This window comes from Pteronotus mesoamericanus, unplaced genomic scaffold, assembly GCF_021234165.1.
Source record: "Pteronotus mesoamericanus isolate MK-2021 breed Mesoamerican mustached bat unplaced genomic scaffold, CSHL_Meso_final contig_50, whole genome shotgun sequence".
NCBI lineage: Eukaryota > Metazoa > Chordata > Mammalia > Chiroptera > Mormoopidae > Pteronotus > Pteronotus mesoamericanus.
The window spans coordinates 33,719,066-33,737,004 of NW_026555186.1; the positions used below are offsets into that span (position 1 = coordinate 33,719,066).

General features: G+C 33.4%; 1 protein-coding gene across 2 annotated transcripts in view; it reads left to right on the forward strand.

Annotated features, from left to right (window-relative positions):
• The window catches only part of XRCC4 (X-ray repair cross complementing 4), a 232,369-nt gene that overhangs the window by 77,905 nt on the left and 136,525 nt on the right, over positions 1–17,939 (forward strand). For both annotated transcript variants that reach the window (XM_054578562.1, XM_054578561.1), the window contains one exon: positions 17,731–17,897. In XM_054578562.1, coding sequence (XP_054434537.1) covers positions 17,731–17,897 — 167 coding nt within the window. The remainder of the gene's footprint in view (positions 1–17,730; positions 17,898–17,939) is intronic.

A 17,939-nucleotide genomic window follows, 5' to 3' on the forward strand; every position in this document is an offset into this window, starting at 1 on the left:
TAAAAATATAACTGGTTTCTGGATATGAATTTTGTATCCTGCTACTTTGCTGAATTCATTTATCAACTCTAGTAGTTTTTTTTTTTGGTGGAATTTTTGAGGTTCTCTAGGTACAGTATCATGTCATCTGCAAATAAAACAGTTTTACATCCTCCTTTTCAATTTGGATGTATTTTATTTCTTCTTGTGGTCTGATTGCTCTGGTTGGGACTTCTAGTGCTATGATGATTAAGAGGTGAAGAGCAGACATACCTGTCTTGTTTTTTTTTATCTTAAGGGGAATACTTGTAGTTTTCACCTGTTGAGTATGATGCTGCCCATGGGTTTGTCTTATATGAACTTTATTATGTTTAAGTAAATTCTTTCTAATCCCACTTAGATGAGAGTTTCTATCAAATATAGGTGCTTGATTTTATCAAATGCTTTGCATTTATTAATATGATCATGTGGCTTTTATACTTCATTTTGTTTATGTGGTGAATCACATTTATTGATTTGCGAATATTATACCAACCTGGTATTCCCGAAATAAATCCCACTTGATCATGCTGTGTGATTTTTTTTTGATGCATTGCTCTCTTCAGTTTGCTAATATTTTGTTGAGCATTTTACTATCTTTGTTCATCAGGGATATTGCTCTATAATTTTCTTTTATTGTAGTGTCTTTATCTGGTTTTGGAATTAGGATCATGCTGGCCTTGTAAAAGCAGTTTGGGAGTCTTCCCTCCTCTTGAAATTTATGGAAGAGTTTGAGAAGTAGAGGTGTTAGTTCTTCTCAGAATGTTGCAGTACTAATTTGGTGTTAACAAACTCCTTTAGCTTTTTCTTGTCTGGGAAGGTCCTTATTTCTCCTCAATTTTAAAAGATAGCCTTGCTAGGTAAAGTAGACTTGCTTTTTATCACCTTGAATATTTCACACTACTCCCTTCTGGCCTGAAATATTTGTGTTGAGAGATCAGATGATTGTCTAATTGGTGCATCCTTTTATGTAGCTACCTGCTTTTCCCTTGCAGTTTTTAGGATCCTCTCCTTGTCTTTCAGCCTTGTCATTTTAACTATGATGTGTCTCGGTGTAGGTCTCTTTGAGTCTGGCTTGTTTGGGACTCTCTGAGCTTCCTGAACTTGTATGTCCTTTCCTTTACCAGATTAAAGAAGTTTCCAATTACTATTTCTTCAAGTAGATTCTCAGTCCCTTTCTCATTCTCTTTTCCTTCATGGTAGTACCATGAGGCAGATGTCTTATTTTTCACATTATCCAAAATTTTCTTAAACTCTCCTAATTTTTAAAATTTTTGTAATTCTTTTTTTTTTTTTTTTTTTTTTTTGCTCCTCTGCCTGGGTGTTTTTTTCTACTTTGTCTTCCAAATCATTGATTTGATCCTCTATTTTATATAACCTACTGTTTATTCCTTCCAGTGTATTATTTATTTCAGATATTACATCTTTTATATCTGACTGATCCTTTCTTATGGTTTCTGTGCCTTTTTTTCCCATGCTGTGGAGTATTCTTATAATTGTTACTCTAAACTTTCTATCTGATAAATTGCTTGCCTCCATTTCATCTAGCTCTTCTTCTGGAGAATTCTCTTGATCTTTCATTTGGGATTTATTTCATTGTCTTCCCATTTTGGCTGCCTCTTTGAGATTGTTTCTATGTATTAGGTAGATCTGCAAAGACTCTGGTGTAAGCCTTTTTCAGACACTGCTTGTGTCTGGTCATGGTCAACCTATTTGGAGCGATGAGCAGTCCACAGCATCTGGATCCCTCTGATGTGCCTGTGTGTGTGTGCAGAAAGAACCAGGCTGCATACCAAGGCTGGCTTTTACCAGCACGGTGCTTGGGGGAGGGTCAGCTGAAGTCTCATAGAGCTCCCAAATATCAGCCTTAGTTGTTAAACTAATCAGTGATGTAGCCTGAAGCTGTACTCAGCAGCCTGGGTTAAGCTTCATGGGGTGGGGCAGAGTAATTCCTGTAGGAGGGGCTATTGCTTCCCCTCAGGTAGATGCCATTTGGAGGGGAGTAAAAGATGGTTCTGCAGCCTGAGGAATGACTCAGCACAGGAATCCTGGTGGCTGTTCTTTCAGTTCTTTCCCCAGAGCCACCAACACCAGACTCTCCCAAGAATCGCTAGTCCACACTGCCATCCCTCTTCCAGAGCCCAGCAGAAGTGGCTGGGAATGAAATTTTGTGTGTTGGCCCTTTAAGAGGCTTTCTCATTCTCCAGTAGAAGTAGTCTCTCCCTGGCAGGTAGAAACCCTGCTGCCTTCTACAGTTGGATGTTATCTCGGTTTCTTTCTGGCTTTGGTGCTGTAACTTAGGGAGCCCAGCTTGGGGTTTAGACCCCACACTTCTCAGGGGGAACCCTGGCCTCTGAATGTCCCTCCAGAACTTCAGGTTCTGTGGGTGCCCCACCAACCCTCTTGTGCTGCCTCCACGCTACCTACCAGTCACGTTGTGGTGAATGGTTTCTTCTGTCAGCCCATGATTATAAGGCTTCTCTCCAGCTAGTGTTCAGTTGGTTATTCAGGATGATTTTTCTACAATAGGTGAAATTCCAGATTGGGCCTAGGAGGTTAGTATAGCTCTACCTACTCCTTTGCCATCTTCTTTATGTCCCTAAATTGTCCTGTGAGGCTTTTAGGATGGTCTTTCCTGTATAGATTTTAGTTCTGTTTCTCAGAAATGTCATATTGAACATTAAAAAAAAAACACTTACTCTTCATTTTTCCATACAGGTATTTTTGCATGATATTGGAAGTACCTACTCAAGTTAAAAGTAATAATAGATTGTTTCGGGCAATGTGAGGAAAATCATTTAATCCATGACAGGGTGGTTCCTCTAGGTTACTTACTGATGAGATAATAATGATGCAAAAATTAGCACCGTTGCTTTTTTTCTCTCAGTTAAATTGTGAACAACTTCTCTTTCTGATCCTGTTTTTGTGTTGATATCATAGGTGCAAAGCATTCTGGATTGTTCCCTTCATCAGTAGTAGCTCATAGTGATAGCATAAGTTGCCTACAAGGAATTGTTTTGTGCATATATTCCAACAACAGTCATTATTTTCATTATTCTGGTTTTATATTTAGATGTTGTTCCAGTAGTTATTTATTTTGTTATTTATAATGTTCAGTCCACAGTTATGATAAAAGAGAAGCCTGGATAAAAGTAAGTCTTACCTCTTCACATTTTATTTATTTATTATTTATTTTTATTGAATTGGCCAGACAATGGGTGACCTGGGCACAGTGGAGGAATTTAGGAAAGTAATTATCTTTAGGATATAACCATAGACTCTGTAAAGCTGATATGCTACCTGTATTAGATTTTTTCAGAGAAACAGAGTCAACAGACTCTGTTATTATATAAATATAATAAGTTATTGACTCACACAATTATGTTGCCTGAGAAGTCTTACTCTCTGCCACCAGAATCCAGACTCTGAGGGAAGCCTGTGGTGTAGTTCAGAGGCTTGATAGCTAGAGAAATTATGGTGTAGAATTTCAGCCCAGTTCAGAGGACCTAAGAACTAGGAGTGCTGAGGGCAGGAGAAGACCTATGTCTCAATCTGCTCAACTGGTCTGACAGGGAGTGAATTCAACTTTCCTCTGCTTTTTATCTGATATTCTGTCCCTCAGCTGATTGGATGATGGTTATCTTCATTACAGAAAGGAATCTGTTTTTCTCAGTCCACCAATTTAAACGCTACCCTTTTCTAGAAACACTTTCACAGACACACTCAGAGTAATGTTTATTCAGCTACACTTTCACAGACACACTCAGAGTAATGTTTATCCAGCTAGCTTGGCATTCAGTGACCTAGTAAAGCAGACACATTAAGATTAAACATCACACTAGCCATAGCTAGTCTTGATAATGAGAGTCTGATTACAGTTCTATATATTGATAGCTTGACTACTATTTCATGCTACTACTATTTGATGCTGCTACTGTTATCCCAAAAATGTGCTTATCTATTCTGAAATTGATGTACTTGTAAAAATTATTGAATATATTAATGAAAAAATTTTTTATAATGCTTCTCACACTATATATGAGTACTTCTTTATAAGTCTCTTTGTGGGCAGGGACAGTGCTTTATCTCTCCTTGTACCTTTGATGCATATATTAGTATTTGGTGAAATTTTTCTTAAAAATGTATAATGAGTTGAAATTATAAGGCAGCAATTCTTTGAGGTTATATTAGTAGTTAGGTTAGACAATGGCATTATTCCAAGTTTTTGATGTTCAGCAATCAAGGTCACAGATTTTTGGTAAAGGAACCTAACCTAGACTATAATAGTTATTTCATGTATATCTTGTTCTGGAATTTAAGCACCAAGAATGTAGATAACATTGCAAAAGAAGAAAATTTCAAATTTTAGGGCATTTTGAAATATATCCTGTTTTTCTTCATGTTACTAGCTTCAGCTAAAAGGAAGATATACATAGGAAGAAAAAGACATATTAAGAAAACCAAAATTCTAATCTGATCATCAGTCTTTGATATGCCATTTTGGTGTAGAAAATGGCTATTAAAACCAATTTAATTGTTACATTTGACAACCTTAAAATTTAAGGTAGACTTTGAATGTAGGCTCATTAGACACAGTTATTGCTGAGATAGAGTAGTTGAAAGTGAAAATGTCAGTTAACATAACTAAATAAATAGGGATTTCTTTTTAGGTAGCTATTCCAAAAGATATTCAACTCCAGAAAAATCTCTATATTGCAGAGCCAGTTTGGTCAGATTTCGTAAGCTCATTGAGAGGAAATATATACAGATGACCTTTGAAGACTGAGATATATTAGGAATACCCACATAAATGAGAGAATTTTGGTCAAGGAGAAGGTAAAGGCAGAATGAAAAATAGTCTATTTGGCCTCCCAATAATGCCTTGTTTCTAGTTCTTATAAGATTAATGTGTGGTGAACTGGAATATTAGCTCTGTCCACTTTAAGAAAGCACCTTAACCTTGTGGGAACTGTCTTATATTTGTTTGCCTAAAATCATACAAGAAGCCACCAATGAATGCATAAATAAGAGGAACAACAAACTGATGTTTCCTTTTTACTCTCACTCTAAAAAAAGAAAAACCCCAAACAAACCACTTGATAATTTTAAGGGGACATGAAATATTACTATTGCATCCGCTTAATATATAGAATCTCTTTGGGAAGAGTTTAGATCGAGTCATTTCAAAAGCAGTCAGCCATCTCCATTCATACTAGATCCTTGTATAATCTTCACTGGCTTTTGCATTGATCCAGTTAGCAGAACTTGGGTGGAAAATTTGTGTTTATCTAATGCATAAACTTGTAATAGCCTGCTATGTACTTGTAGAAGTTTACTTACCCTGCTTAAAAATTAAGTGATCCTTTTCAAAAAAAAGAGCTCTGTACATGACAGACACACAGGCATCATGGCCTTCCTTAATTTACAGCCAAATAATAATGTATAAAATTATGAAAATTTTGAGTTTGTTATATAGTTTACTGAACTTATTAAGAGGAATGCTTTTTTTCTCTCTTAATCTATTGTAACAATGACAGTAAGTGCCGAAGCATTTGTAGTAGTTGCACGTAAATCTTTTATCTGACCTTTTGAGTCATACAAAGAAAAGTTATCCTTTAAAAATTTTATTAAATATTCATTTTGCATCTAAAATTGTTTCTCTGTGAATACAGCTTTTCATATAACTGTGAGTCTCAGTGTATTTTGTATTTTCAAAATGCTACCCTCTCGACCATTACTCCTTCACTTTAGTTTGAAGAATCCATCCCTTAGCACCCGATCAAATGAACTGGGATTATTACATTGTCAAAATACAATAACTGCTATACCATTTGGACATTTTTGGCAATGGGTAAGAGTTCTCATTTGAGATTGCTTCCTAAGAAAGAGTTTGCAGAAGTAAAACTATAATATGCCAAAACAGTTGATTTTTTTGGACTTCACTGAAACTAAGTTTCTGGTTTTAATATTTGCTAACAGCAAGGTGCTAGTAGTCTATGTAACAGGACTTATTTACATAGTTACCACCAAACACTTGGTATTTCATGCATTAATGACACTATTTCATTGAAAACAGTAATTTTAGTCCTGAAGTATTTCACCATTTTAGTCTGGCTACATTTACACTTTTAGCTTTTCAATATTGAAAATTTATGGTTGTGGTATTGTAGCTTGCATTGATTTTTCTGAAATTAATTTATTAACATTGTAGGCCTAAAAAATCTCTACTTTTACATTTATGTAAAGCATATATTCTATCTGATTCTTCGTTCTATAATGTAGAGTGCCTTGTACATATACATGGTAGAAACTAAAGAAAGGGTATTTAATTAAATTTGAAGTTTTCACATAGTGTTCTAAAGAAATTTTTTGACTGCATTTCACGTGATCCTTATACTCTTTTAGTCTTAGATTCAGAGCTCAAAATCTAAATTTATTTCTATTAGCCCCACAGAGACTTATGTATTAACTGACATAATGCCTAAAACATAGTGAGTACTCAATAAATGTTACTTTTTATTAGAGGAATCTTATGTTATAATTTGGTTTATTTCATCACACTGGTGGAACATACTCTCTGAATATGCCTATTATTTTGAAGATACTAATTTGTTGACTTCCGGTATCTAGAACTGCTATAGAAGTCCATTGCCCTTCTGAATCCTGATCATTCACATGCAACTTATTTATTGCTCTAGCATGTTTTAGGATTCTTTTTTTGTCCTAAATGTTCCAAAATTTAATGATGCTATGTCTCGATATGAGCCCTCTTCTAATCCAGTGTGCGGGAACCTTACTAGACCCTTTATATCTGAAAATTTAAATATTTTAGTTCATGAATTTCTTCTTATACTTTTTAAATTCCTACTCCATTTTGTGTTCTCTTTTGGCTAGTTCTATTCTGTGGATGTTAACTGATCCTATAATACACTGATCCTATAATTTTCTTATATTTTCTCTCCTATTTTCAAACTATTTAATGTGTGTATGTAGCCCAGAATTCCATCATTTGACACCTCAAGTCAGCAAATGTGGTTTCTACTTGTTATACATGAGCTCTAGGACTGGGGAGTGTTGCGTGAGGAACAGTCATGAAATATGCATTTCAGCCTCTTTTGAGTACTGTCCAATTGCTGCCTTCTCTCAGTCATTTTAAAGTTCCTTAAATAGATTTTAAATGCATGGTTACCATCCATCATGCTTTCTAATTCTTAATCTCATCAAAATTAGATGCAAACTGAACTAACAAGGAAAATGTGGACAGACTCATAGACGTAGAGCAAGATGACAGCTATTTGGGGGCTGGGGTTAGGGGATAGAGGGATCCAGCAAAAAGGAAAAAGGACTCACGGACATGGACAACCATAATGTGGTGATCGCAGGGGGGATCGGGTATAGGAGACTAAATATTAATGGAAAAATACAGTAAAAATTAAAACAAAAATTTAGATGCTAAATTTTATACTTTATAGGCAGTTTTCTATTAAGTAAATATTCACCTAAAAACTACCTTAAAATCATACATTTTTTTAGACCAGTAATTTGTTTTTATCTTGTCTCCAGGTAACTAAGGAAATGACTCAAAGTAAATATTAGTTTTCTGTGTAAACGTTTTGGATAGAAATTTTTTTCCTAGATATCTGCCATTAGGTTATAAGTAAAGCTTTTTAGGATTCTTAGTAAATATTTTTGAGTGACAATATGTGGCCAAATAATTTTTAATTCATAGATTAAAAGAGCAATTGTTAAACTTTAGATGCTCTTTAGAGATAAATTCATAAACCATGCAAAAGATATTTTCATCCTGATTCCATAATTTCTCATTTAAACAGAGAAATGCTTGGTATTTCTATGATTTTTTTTTAAAGGATCACTAGTTTTGAGTTTATTAGTTTATGATAACTGATTTTAAAGATAATAAAGGTATAAATACAAATTTTTATTAAAAATTTTTCCAAAATATTTCTAATATCAACATAATGTCACTTATCCAGTTATACTATCCCATCAAATAAGTATAGTTCTGTCCTTTGGGGGCAAGATAGGGGAAATTGGCCTCAAGTTTCTGCAATTTTTATTTTTATTTAAACAATTTTTTAATTGAATTTATTGGAGTGACACTGGTTAACAAAATTACACAGGTTTCAGATGCATGATTCTACAACACATCATCTGTATGCTGTATTGTGTGTTCAGTACCCCAAGTCTGGTCTCCGTCTGTTACCATTTATGCACCTCTCCTCTCTTCTAACTACCCCCCATGCCATCGTCCATGGCCATGAGTTTTCCCCTCTTTTTTCTTTATTGCTCAATCCTTCCATCCCCCAGCCGGCCTCATCCCCCCAACAGTTGTCAGCCTGCTCTCTCTGAGTCAGTCTCTATTTTGCTTATTAGTTCATTTTGTTCATTAGATTTCACATATGAGTGAAATCATATGGTACATATCTTTCTCTGAATGGATTATTTCCCGTAGCATAATGCTCTCCAGGTCCATCCATGCTGTTTTGAAAGGTAAGATTTCCCTCTTTTTTACTGCCAAGTGGTATTCCATTGGCACACAGCTTTTTTATCCATTTTTTTTTTTTATTAATAGACACGAAGGCTGCTTCCAACTCTTGGCTATTGTAACTTTCTGAAATTTTGATGTGACACAGGACCGGAATTTTGTAATCAGGGGGAAAAAAATAAGATTCTATTGTTTAAATGTAATTTTCCTAGGGGATGTTATGAAAGACCTGAGAAATTGTTACTAAACTGAGTAAAGTGGTTTAAATTCAGAAATAAATGATTTGTGATCATTCATAATATGTGCTATTAAGTTATATTTCCTAAGCATCCAATAGCAGAAGTTTCCTCAAGTGTTTGCTTGCTTACTGTGTCCATGAAGCATCAGAAGCTGAGCAGCAGTAGTGGTCCCAGCCACAGTGAGGTTCTCCTCTCTCCTAGTCACTCTGGAATGCTGCTGTGTTACAGTAATCAGCCATTTTTAGAAGGCAAATCAAATTCAGACTAACTCAAGAGAGAACTGTTTCTTCCCTTAGTTGTTATTTTTATTGTGGCTTATTTGTAAAGTCCTTCATGACCTTTAGATTTTGTTCATGAATTTCCTATTAGGGTAAGGCATTATTTCGAATACAGTGATTACAATTGCTTGTTTAGGACCTCACAGCAAATAAATGTCAATATTGGTATTCTAAAATAAAAACCTCTGGTTTCCACTTATCATATAATTATTTATAGGACTAAAGAATCAAAATAAAAAAATAAGACTGAGGTAGTTCAGTTTACTTTTCTACTTGTGGATCCTTTGGGTAGTCTTCTCAGTTGCTGTGTAGGGAGTCTGATTTAAAATAAGCAATGAGGAACTTAACCAAAGGACATAAAAATATCTTTTGATTAGATAAAGAAATAATGGTCCCAAATAGAGGAATTACACTGTAATTCTTAATGAAAATAAGTCAGTTCTTATAAAATAATTTGAAAAGTGAATATAATTTCAAACCAAGTTCTTAATATATTTTAGTTATTGTTTGTTTGTTTGTTTGGATTTGGTTTGAAATCCATAGCCAAAATTTCTAGTGTCACGCTTGGCAAAATTAGATAATACAATTTTGAAACAAAGAATTATGAGGTAGAACTTAGAATCCTTAATATTAAAACATTATAAAGCTATAACAAATTAAAGAGTATGCTACAACTAGTAAAAGGAAAGCAACCAGTGCAACTGAATAGGAGACTCAAAAATATACTTAAGTATACATACATAAATATGTAGTTTCTAATAGAGGTAGCATTTTATATCAGTAGGGAAAGAATGGATCACTGAATAAATGGTGAGGAACATTGGTTATGTATTTGGACAAAACAATTTAAAAATGAAAACCCAGGTAAGTAGTTACTTTCTCTCTTTGCAAAGACATTAAAAGGAAACTATTTTTAGATTTAAGCACAGGTAATGCAAGGTTAGGCAAAAGTAGATTCGCAAATAAAAAAAGTAGATTTGCATATGTAAATAATAAAATAATTAATAAATAATAATACAAGAATAAGCTCTGTTTCACGTACTAACGACTGCAAACCTACTTTCGCCCCACCCTTCATTGTCAAATCAGAAAAATATTGGCAACATTTATGACCACGTATTCAATTACTTAGTTAACATTTTTTCAATTCCTACTATGTGTATGCAACTTTAGATTGGGGGTGGGAAAGAGAGACAATAAACACTTATAAATCAAATATTTTAAGATAATGACAACTGCTATGAGGATTTTAAAACATTGTTTCTCAGTACCTGCAAAATTGCCATTTCTTTGTAGGACTGTTTGGAGGATTTTGGAATGATTAAATTGTAATTAAGTTAGTTAAAGTGCCTCTAGAGATGTAACATTAAATAGAGACTTCAGCCATGTGCCGTTCAGGGAGAATTTTCTAGGAAGGATATGCAAAGACCCTGTATTCATTTCTGTTTACCACTGTATCAAAGTACAAAAACTTAATGTGTTTCTTATATTGTTCAACTTCTAGAGGCTGTCAGCATTCCTTGGCCCATGTGTATAGTACACAGCATCTCAATCTCCATTTCTGTCATCACATTGGCTTCTGCTCAGTATGATCTCCTGCATCTTTCGTATAGGAATGCTTGTGATTACATTGGGCCCAACTAAATAATCCATAATAGCCCCATCTCTAGATCCTTGATTTAATCACACCTGCAAAGTCTCTTTAGCCATATAAAGTAACACAGATTCTGGGAATTAGGATGCGGACATCACGGGAAGACCATTGCAGCCTACCACAGACAATGTTCTCATTTTTAGTTAATACTGTAACAAATAACCACAAATTTAGTGATTTAAAACAGCGTAAACTCATTATCTCGCAGTTCTGTAGGTTAAAAAAATGTGTTGCCAGACCTTCATTCCTTTCTGGACTGTCTACAGGAGAATCAATTACTTACCTTTTCCCAGCTTCTAGAAACCACCCACATGTTTGGTACATGTTTGGTTCATGGTCTTATTCTTCCATTTTCACAGCCAGCAATTTTACATCTCTCTGTGCTTCAAATATATGTCTCTCTGACTGAAGCTGAGAAAGGAAGGTTTTCTAATTTTAAGGATTTACGTGAATTGATTGGGTTTACCTAGATAATCCTGAATAATCTCATCTCAAGGCCTATAAACTTAACACATCTGCAAAATCCTTTTTGTCATGGAAAATACATATTCTGAAGTTCCAGGAAGTAGAGTATAGACAACATGGGAGGAACATCATTCTGCCTATTTATTACATATGAGAACAATTGGCCTATTCAAGTATATAAAGAAAGCAAGTGCTGGGAGATAGCAAAGGCAGGAGGAATGGTAAAAGATGAGATTGAAGTGGTAGTGAAAAGCCTTTTTGTTCATTGTAGAGTATTTAAAGGGAGAATGGAATGTGGAAAAAAATGAAGTGAAGAAATATTAATGCTATTCTAAAGAACTTCCTGGGATAATAGATTTTGTATCTAGGCTGTCTAATATAGCAACTACTAATCATATATGGCTTTTGACTACAAAAATGTGGCTTGTGTTCCGGAGGAGCTCAATTTTTAATTTTAGTTAAATAGCCATGCGTGGCTGGTGACTGCTGATTGGACAACGCTGACATTCCATACATTTTTGGAGAAGTTTTGCTATGGCAGGAGCAAGAAAATGGGCAGTAGCTAGAATCAGGGATGTGGGGGTTAAGGGAGGTTTTTGTTTTGCTTTATTTCTTTAGATTGAAGCATATTTGTATTCATTCTATATTGGTAAGTAACAAGTTAACCACAAATTTAGCAGTTTGAAACCACACACATTTATTGTCTCATGGTTTCCATGGGTTAAGTGTCCAGGTGTGGCTTTACTAAGGATATCCTGCCCTCTAGTCACTATCTCAGTACCCATTTTATTTTCTTCATCAAATATACATCTGTGTGAAATTATTATTCCATCGCTGTGCTTCAAATCCAAATAATAAACTCCAAAGGGGAGATCATTGTATTTTTTTATTCACAACAGTGTCTCCAATGCCTAGCACATAGTATATACTCAAAGAAGTCTGATAAATGAATGACTAAATAAGTACATTCTACGTTCACCATGTGAGAATGTGGATACTAGTATGAGTAATAATGTAGTTCCTATCCATTTGCAGCTTTTAGCCTAGTACAAGGAAAAACAAGTGAATAATGTAATGCTATGATAGATGTTCATACTCACTCACTAGACCACACAATGATAACTGAATGGTGAATGTTTAGTAGAATATATAGGGAGGAGCTAGTTCAGCAGTGAGGGAGATTGATAGTGAATTCTATTTGGCATTTGAAGTGTGAGGCTGCTCTAGGACAGCCTGGTGGCACCAGTTCAAAAGGAATTGAAATGACTATGTAAGTCTGAAGTTTAGGAGGGTGCGTTCTAGAAGAGTACATGTCGCAGTTTTCAGCTAATGGAATCTGTGATTGTGGATAACCATATAACTACATAGAAAGAGAAGTGGGTCAAGAGGCCATTCCAAGAAATATTACCATTTAGCATTTAAGTAGAAGATAGAGAAATATACTGTGAAGATATGATTAGGTAAGTATTATGAAACCTAGAAAAGTGTACGGGAATCCAAAGCAGTATTTATTTGTCAGCACCTAACACCAAAAATAAAGTAATAGGCAACTAATAGAGAACCTTGCCCTCAACACTCCCTTCCCAAACCAGTTAGTATAAGAAAAACCTTCTGGTTGATTTTTAATTTATGTAGAGTGTAATTTTTCATAGTTAATTAAAACCCTAATTAAGCTAAGATAAATATAGATTTTACTATATTTCCCATAAACCAAGAGACTCATCACTTCTATTTTTTCACAGTAATGGAGTGAACATTTATATTCATTCTGAGTAAAAGTAACTTCTGATATTCCTTAACCACATAGACTCTTGCTTTCTTTTTTTTCCTTCCCTCAAGGATTTTCTGATTCCTACCAATTATTTTTACAATTATGAAGACAGAAATAAGAATTCTTGATGATACCTAATATATTAAAGCATATAGTTAAAATGCTAATAATTTCAGCTCAGCACTTTTTTTACTTTTAGATTATTGCATTTTGATATTCAGGACATACAGGATCTAAAATATGCAGAACCATCTTGATCATGCAGTCATCTTGAGATGTTTAAGCATTTTTTTGAGCTATAAGAAAATAGTTGGAAAGGTAAGATTAGTAGTTTCACAATGTAACTCTGTTAGCTTTTTACAAAGAGTCCTTATAGGTATTATTTACTCAATTCTAGCTACCTTAGAAGACAAATGTGACCAGTTGTCAACATAGATATGTTACTGCTTTAGAAGTTTCACTTGTAATATTTTTTATTTAAATCTAAAATAAACATTTGAGCATGTCATTGAAGCAAAGAGTTCATGATAAAAAGATCTTAGTGAAAATATAGTTGTTTTAAAATACTTAGTTGATGATTAACATAAGTAGGTATTCTCTTTTATATGTTTGGCTGCTCCAAAGAACCTGAAAACTGAGTACATAATCATAGAATGCATATCTGATTAGGTTCTATTAAACCTGGTATTATTACAGTACTAAATGCTATTAAGCAATTTTTAACCAGGTCCTTTTTGTTTAAATTATACAATTCCATTAGAAAAACTGTTACATCCTTTTTTAAAAAAGTCTTAATTTGTATTCAGAGCATCACTGTCTCAATTCTTTTCTTTACTCCATTTATAATTATATTTCCTATTAATAAGGATTATTCCAATAAAAATTCAAGTCTTTATTGAGCATTTAATATATGTCTAGAGCTGTGCAAAATACTGTAGAGACAGTGGAAGAAATATGATTTATAGCCTGTGATCTCAAAGGACCAGAAATTTAAAGGAAAAAACTGATTTTTTTTTAAACTAGAAAAACCATAAGGAGGATCAAACTGAGTGCAAAACTGTGTGAGACAAACTTTGACTATTTAGAATAGAGAAGTCAGTTGAGGCTCAAATAGTTAAAGAGAACTTGACCTGGGCTTTGAAGTGATGAGTGAGGGGTGTGGCATTTGACTGTCGACTTAAAGAACTGACAGACCGATATCCAGAATAAAAGCCCTGGCTAAAGAAAATGGCTAAGTTTTTTGAAATTGAGAATTGTAAGTGCACATCAGATAAAGAATGCTATTATTTGTTTGTTTTGCTAGCTAAAATGATAATTTAGAGGTAACTATTGCAACCTATGATTATCAACTTTTAAAAAGTTAATTATTCTCAACTTTTTTACAGAGCCAAAAAAAAGAGAGACATAGTTTAAAATCTTAGATTATAGACTGAATGAGGAGCTCAGTGTAGGTCTGTGGACACTGAGTTCTTTACAAGGTCTTGAGAACTGACTGCAAAAGAAAATGTATTTTTGCCCATGCTTCTAAAGAAGAAATATGCTTTCAAAATGTCTTTAATTTGTGGTTTCTGACTCTGGTGTACCTTTTGAAATCCTGATTTTATATCATAGATTATTTTGAAATTACAGAACAAATAAAGAACAGTCATGCTAATAGCTTACATGTCAAACAAAGAACTAAAGTAAAAGATTTAAAAATTGACACAAACATAGAATTAAACTTTTATGTGAATTTATTGGTTTCAAAAACAATACTTTCCTAAATTGCCATTTTTCATTTGAGTGATAGTATAAGCATGGCAGATATTAAGAACCTACAGAATCTAAAGCATAGAAATATTTTGAAGTATAGAAATATTTTATGCCTTTCAACTAATTAAGCCTGATGTGAGGTCTTTATCGGAAGTTCAGTGTACATGGTCATGTGGACCCTTGCATCTGTAAAGATATGGACATGCTGGAACAGCATCAGGGAAAGTGGAAGCGTGCTTCCTATCTTGGTTCTGATCCAAGTGTATTACAGGCAAGATAGTCCAGTGGAGCCACTCTCTCAAACATAACAGATTTTTTCTAAAAAAAAAAAAAAAATCTGAATATTTCAAGTAAAGTCCATTTCTTGGATTGAGTTTCTATATACTTTTTGCCTTTTTAAAAAATTGTTTAGAATCACAGATGTTCACACATGCTAAAGGAAAAATCTAGACAATATAATTAGAAAATAGAAACCAAAAAAATCATTGCCCACTGTTAAGAAGAAATCACATTTGAAGTTTATTCTATACTTAATAGCCAAGAAAAGATTTAAAAACTTCTTTTGGAATTTTGAATGTATACATTTGAATGACGTTTTGAAAGAAGTTGATTGTTATGAGTTATTTGGAATTGGTCCCTTCTTCCTTTGCCATCTGAGATAGAAGGGTAGGGCACTGGACTGTGTTTATCTGTATATTTGTATTTTACCAATTATGTTATTCAGGAACAGAGTGTGGCAAAAATTAATTATCCAATTGTCATTATTGTTGAAACTTTCAAGTGATGAAAAACTCTTTCTAAAAATGTCCATCTTGGAAAAAGCTACCTGACTGTTACAATAATGAGAGAAACAAAATCACTTTGTGGGTTTACATTTTGCTGATAATGTAATCTGTTGGCTAGAAAGAAAATAAGCTTAATTTTTCTTCTACTTTCTATTGACTTGAAAAAGTAATGCTCTACAGATGATCTTTATTTTGTGTGTGTGTGTGTTTCTTTAAGAGAAGCTTAAAAAGATAAATGCTCTAATTTACTTTCAATTTATGTATTCTTTACAAGATAAAACTTTATTATTTAAATTTATGTGCTTGTTAAATGGACTCTTGTTTCATTATATGGGAAAACTGCAAATTCTTTTGGTCATTCAAGTCTAAATTTAAGATAAATAAATAAATCAGATATAACAAATTGCCTGAAATAATTTTGTGAATGAATAGTAATTTTAGAGTTTTTCCAGGTCTTTTTTTGGTAAACATTGCTCAAATTGTTTAATTTCAGTTACATGTATAAGCCTGATACAACTAGGTAAACTCATTGAAATAAAGAATGGTTTTTTTTCCTATCTGATTTCTTTTTTTGTTAAGAAACAGGAAGAGGTAAGATAAAACAAATTAAAGGATTAAGCAGACATTATGATTTGCTTAGGTTACAACACACACACATATTTTTTTTTCCAGCTAGACAAGTAATATTCAGTCCTCTAAATTGTGCCTGTAATACTGAAGAACATAAATATCCTTTGTTTTTCTTTAGAATTTAAGCTAGTATAAATAAATGTTTATCAATAACTAGAAATCATCTGTATTTAAGCCTTTTGTCAGAGTTTTAGTAATATCAAGTAAGACTGTTTTCTTTCTGAAAATTTAAAGTAAATTAGTAAACACAATTTATCCAGAAAAGTTTACTCTTTGGCATTAAATGTACAGAAGATTCTAATTTATAGAAATTAACTGAAATGTCTTATAATAGCTACTCAGATTGCAAACATTGAATTTTTATTTTAGTGAATTTTAGTTTTATTTGTAACTTGCTTAATGGGGATTTGTCTCAGAATTATCCACCACTGTTAAATATTTCTCAATCTGTACATAACATACTTATAGAAATACTTTTTTAAAGCAAGACATTTGGGAAATCTTCAAATTAGATGCCATAATTGAAATTACTGATCTAGGAAGCTAAAAAAACGAAATTATAAAAACCTCCCAGTTTTACTCTTAGCTTTGCTACTCAATGCCACCATAATCTCTCCTCAGAATTCTGTGTAGTTTCTGAGCCTCATTTTTTCTCTTACTAGTTGTTTAGTTAGGACACCTTCTTATGTCAGGAAACAGCGTACCAGCATAGCAGAGTCGAGTCATGACTTGAGTCCTTCAGTGTATTAGATAACTACTCTGTATCTCAGTTTATAGTCTATAAAATGTATGGTATAATTCCATTTTGGTGATGATTAGTGACTTTATGTTTGTGCTTTGCTTGAGTTATCCTTCAACCACAAGTTATGGCAGCTATATAATAATAATTTATTTTAAAAATCTTACTGTTTCTTACAATAGTTATAATTTTAATAGTAAGGACACATGTAATTATTATTACTGTTTTAGTATCTTTATCTACCAAATGGGGAGAAACTGTGTTCCCTTCAGAATTCTATAACTATAACTAAGACTATATTATACTATCATTTTAAAGTGTCCCCTAGAAGATTATGTAAAGGTACTCCAGCTTGACTACTAACATTATTGTTTATAATTTATAGAAATAAATTGGTTTTTTTGATGCCATGTGGTATCCCCAGGTTTACAAGTTCCCTAAAACTTCACACTTCTCTTAGCTGTTACCACATTTTGCTCTTTCTTCAGAAATAATGTAGCTTATGTCAATTATTCCATTTTACCATCAATATCAACAGAATCTATCATTAAAAATTCTCTTGTGTAATTCCTTTTCTTAATCTGAACAGATAGTCTTATGTAAGGTTGTAGCAAACCGATGATAATATACTTATATGGCATTTATGCTGTTTTCTGCTAGAAGGTGGGAGAGTGATTTACAAGTATTATTCTTAGGTTATATTTTGATTTATATAATAAATTTTAGTAAGAAATTAGGAAGTTGCTCAGTTACTTTGTTCACTCTATCCGTGGTAAATGTGCTCTATTTGATTCAGATGTTTTTCCTTTTTAGAATAAATTACGTGTATTTAAAACTGGGCTGGTCAATTTTCATATTCTTCCAAAGCTAATCATGTTTTCCTTTCATTCTAGTTCAGACTTGGTTCCTTCAATCTAGAGAAAGTTGCAAGCCCAGCTGACGTCATTAGAGAACTTATTTGTGACTGCCTGGACACCATTGCAGAAAACCAAGCCAGAAATGAACACCTGCGGAAAGAAAATGAAAGGCTTCTGAGAGATTGGAATGATGTTCAAGGACGGTGTGTGCATAATGTATTATGTAAACAAAAAACTCTCTTTAG